The 1518-nt window shown below is 33.4% G+C and overlaps 1 protein-coding gene across 1 annotated transcript; it reads right to left on the bottom strand.

The window, feature by feature from the left end:
* Nucleotides 1-912: 912 nt before the first annotated feature.
* Nucleotides 913-1311, bottom strand: LOC128042543 (uncharacterized mitochondrial protein AtMg00810-like). The gene has a single exon (XM_052633917.1). The coding sequence runs from the start codon at nucleotides 1309-1311 to the stop codon at nucleotides 913-915; it is 399 nt and encodes a 132-aa protein (XP_052489877.1).
* Between the last annotated feature and the right edge of the window lie 207 nt (nucleotides 1312-1518).

Below are 1518 nucleotides of genomic sequence, written 5' to 3'. Positions count from 1 at the left end.
TGTAATTTATCCAAAATAATAATACCAGTGTTGAGTCCCTGTACTTTTTTTATTTAAAAATCTTGACTCATCCGTCTAACTTTACCATTAAAGTTAACGATGTCAAAGGTAAAATACCCTTTTTAGCCTTTAACATTTATGATTTTTTGAATTTGATTTTTACCCTTTAAAATCACGTAATTTTTTTGAAAACTTTTAAAATTACTTTTCATATATTCAATAAAACATATTAAAATAAAAATTAAGAAAAATAAAATTTTTTAAAATTTAAAAAAAAAAGAATGATTTTAAAAATATAAAAAAATTCCAATATTCGTTACTATCTAAATTGACTGGTTGGATCAGCAATCGATTAGGGTATCGATCTGTATTTCTTTCAATCTTCAGAGTAACGTATTTATACAACACATGGCCATACAAACCATGCTATTAACTGACTTAACTAATGAAAACTGCTACTAACAAATCTAACTACCAACAGTTTTTCAATATTTCTTAATATTCACCCATGGCAGAGCTTCCTTAACAAGACAAATGAATGACTTGGTGACTTTGTTGTTCAAACTTACTAACAACACTCAGGCCATGTCTGAACTTACAAAAGAATGGTGTCGATAAAGGCTTGGTGAGTATGTCAGCCACTTGATCTTGTCCTGGAATATGGCTAACTACAAGTTTGCTAACTGCAACCTTCTCCCTGAGAAAAAGCAAATCGAGTTCAACATGCTTGAACTTAGAATGTTGTACAGGATTCACAGATATTGCAACTATTCCTGAGCTATCACACCAAACAGTAGACTTTCTAGTAAAAGAAACATGTAATTCAGCAAGTAGAGACTCAAGCCAAATGATATCATCTGTAACTTGAGCTAAGCCCCTAAACTTAGTTTCTAGAATGGAAAGAGAAATAACCTATTGTTTCTTGGAACCCCATGCTACAGGATTTCCGCCTAAAAACACACAGAATCTAGTTGTGGATCTTCTACCATCCAAGTCTGTAACCCAATTAGCATTAGAATAACCTACTAGAGAGACACGAGGTGCATCTTTAAAAATTATGCCATACTCAAGAGTTCCTTGCAAGTATCTCAAAATCCTTTTAACAGCTTTGAAATGTTGCTCCAATGGCTTATGCATAAATTGACACACTTTGTTAACAGCAAAGGCAATATCAGGCTGAGTAATGACAATATATTGAAGGGCACCAACAATGCTTCGATAATCAAAATCATTCTCAATTGGACTCCCACAGTGAGCTGACAAGTTGCATGTAGAAACCATAGGAGTAGGAGAGGCTTTTGAAGGCTCCATGTTACACTTTGTTAGCAAGTCCTTAATATACTTCCTTTGGTTTAAAAATAAACCAATTGTGCTATAGGAAACTGCAATGCTAAGAAAGTAATGCAACTTCCCCAAATCTTTCAAAGAGAATTGTTGATCCAAGGACTTAACAAAAACACCCACTTCAACTAACTAATTTCCAGTGACTATGATGTCATCCACATACACGAGCACATA

Source organism: Gossypium raimondii, chromosome 7 (assembly GCF_025698545.1).
Source record: "Gossypium raimondii isolate GPD5lz chromosome 7, ASM2569854v1, whole genome shotgun sequence".
In the NCBI taxonomy this organism is placed as follows: Eukaryota; Viridiplantae; Streptophyta; class Magnoliopsida; order Malvales; family Malvaceae; genus Gossypium; species Gossypium raimondii.
Note: the sequence above shows the minus strand (reverse complement) of the source record. Positions and strands in the feature narration are given on the sequence as shown.

Bases quoted from the DNA above. Each gene is read 5' to 3' on its own strand.
- LOC128042543 (XM_052633917.1), bottom strand. From the start codon at position 1,311: ATGGAGCCTTCAAAAGCCTCTCCTACTCCTATGGTTTCTACATGCAAC.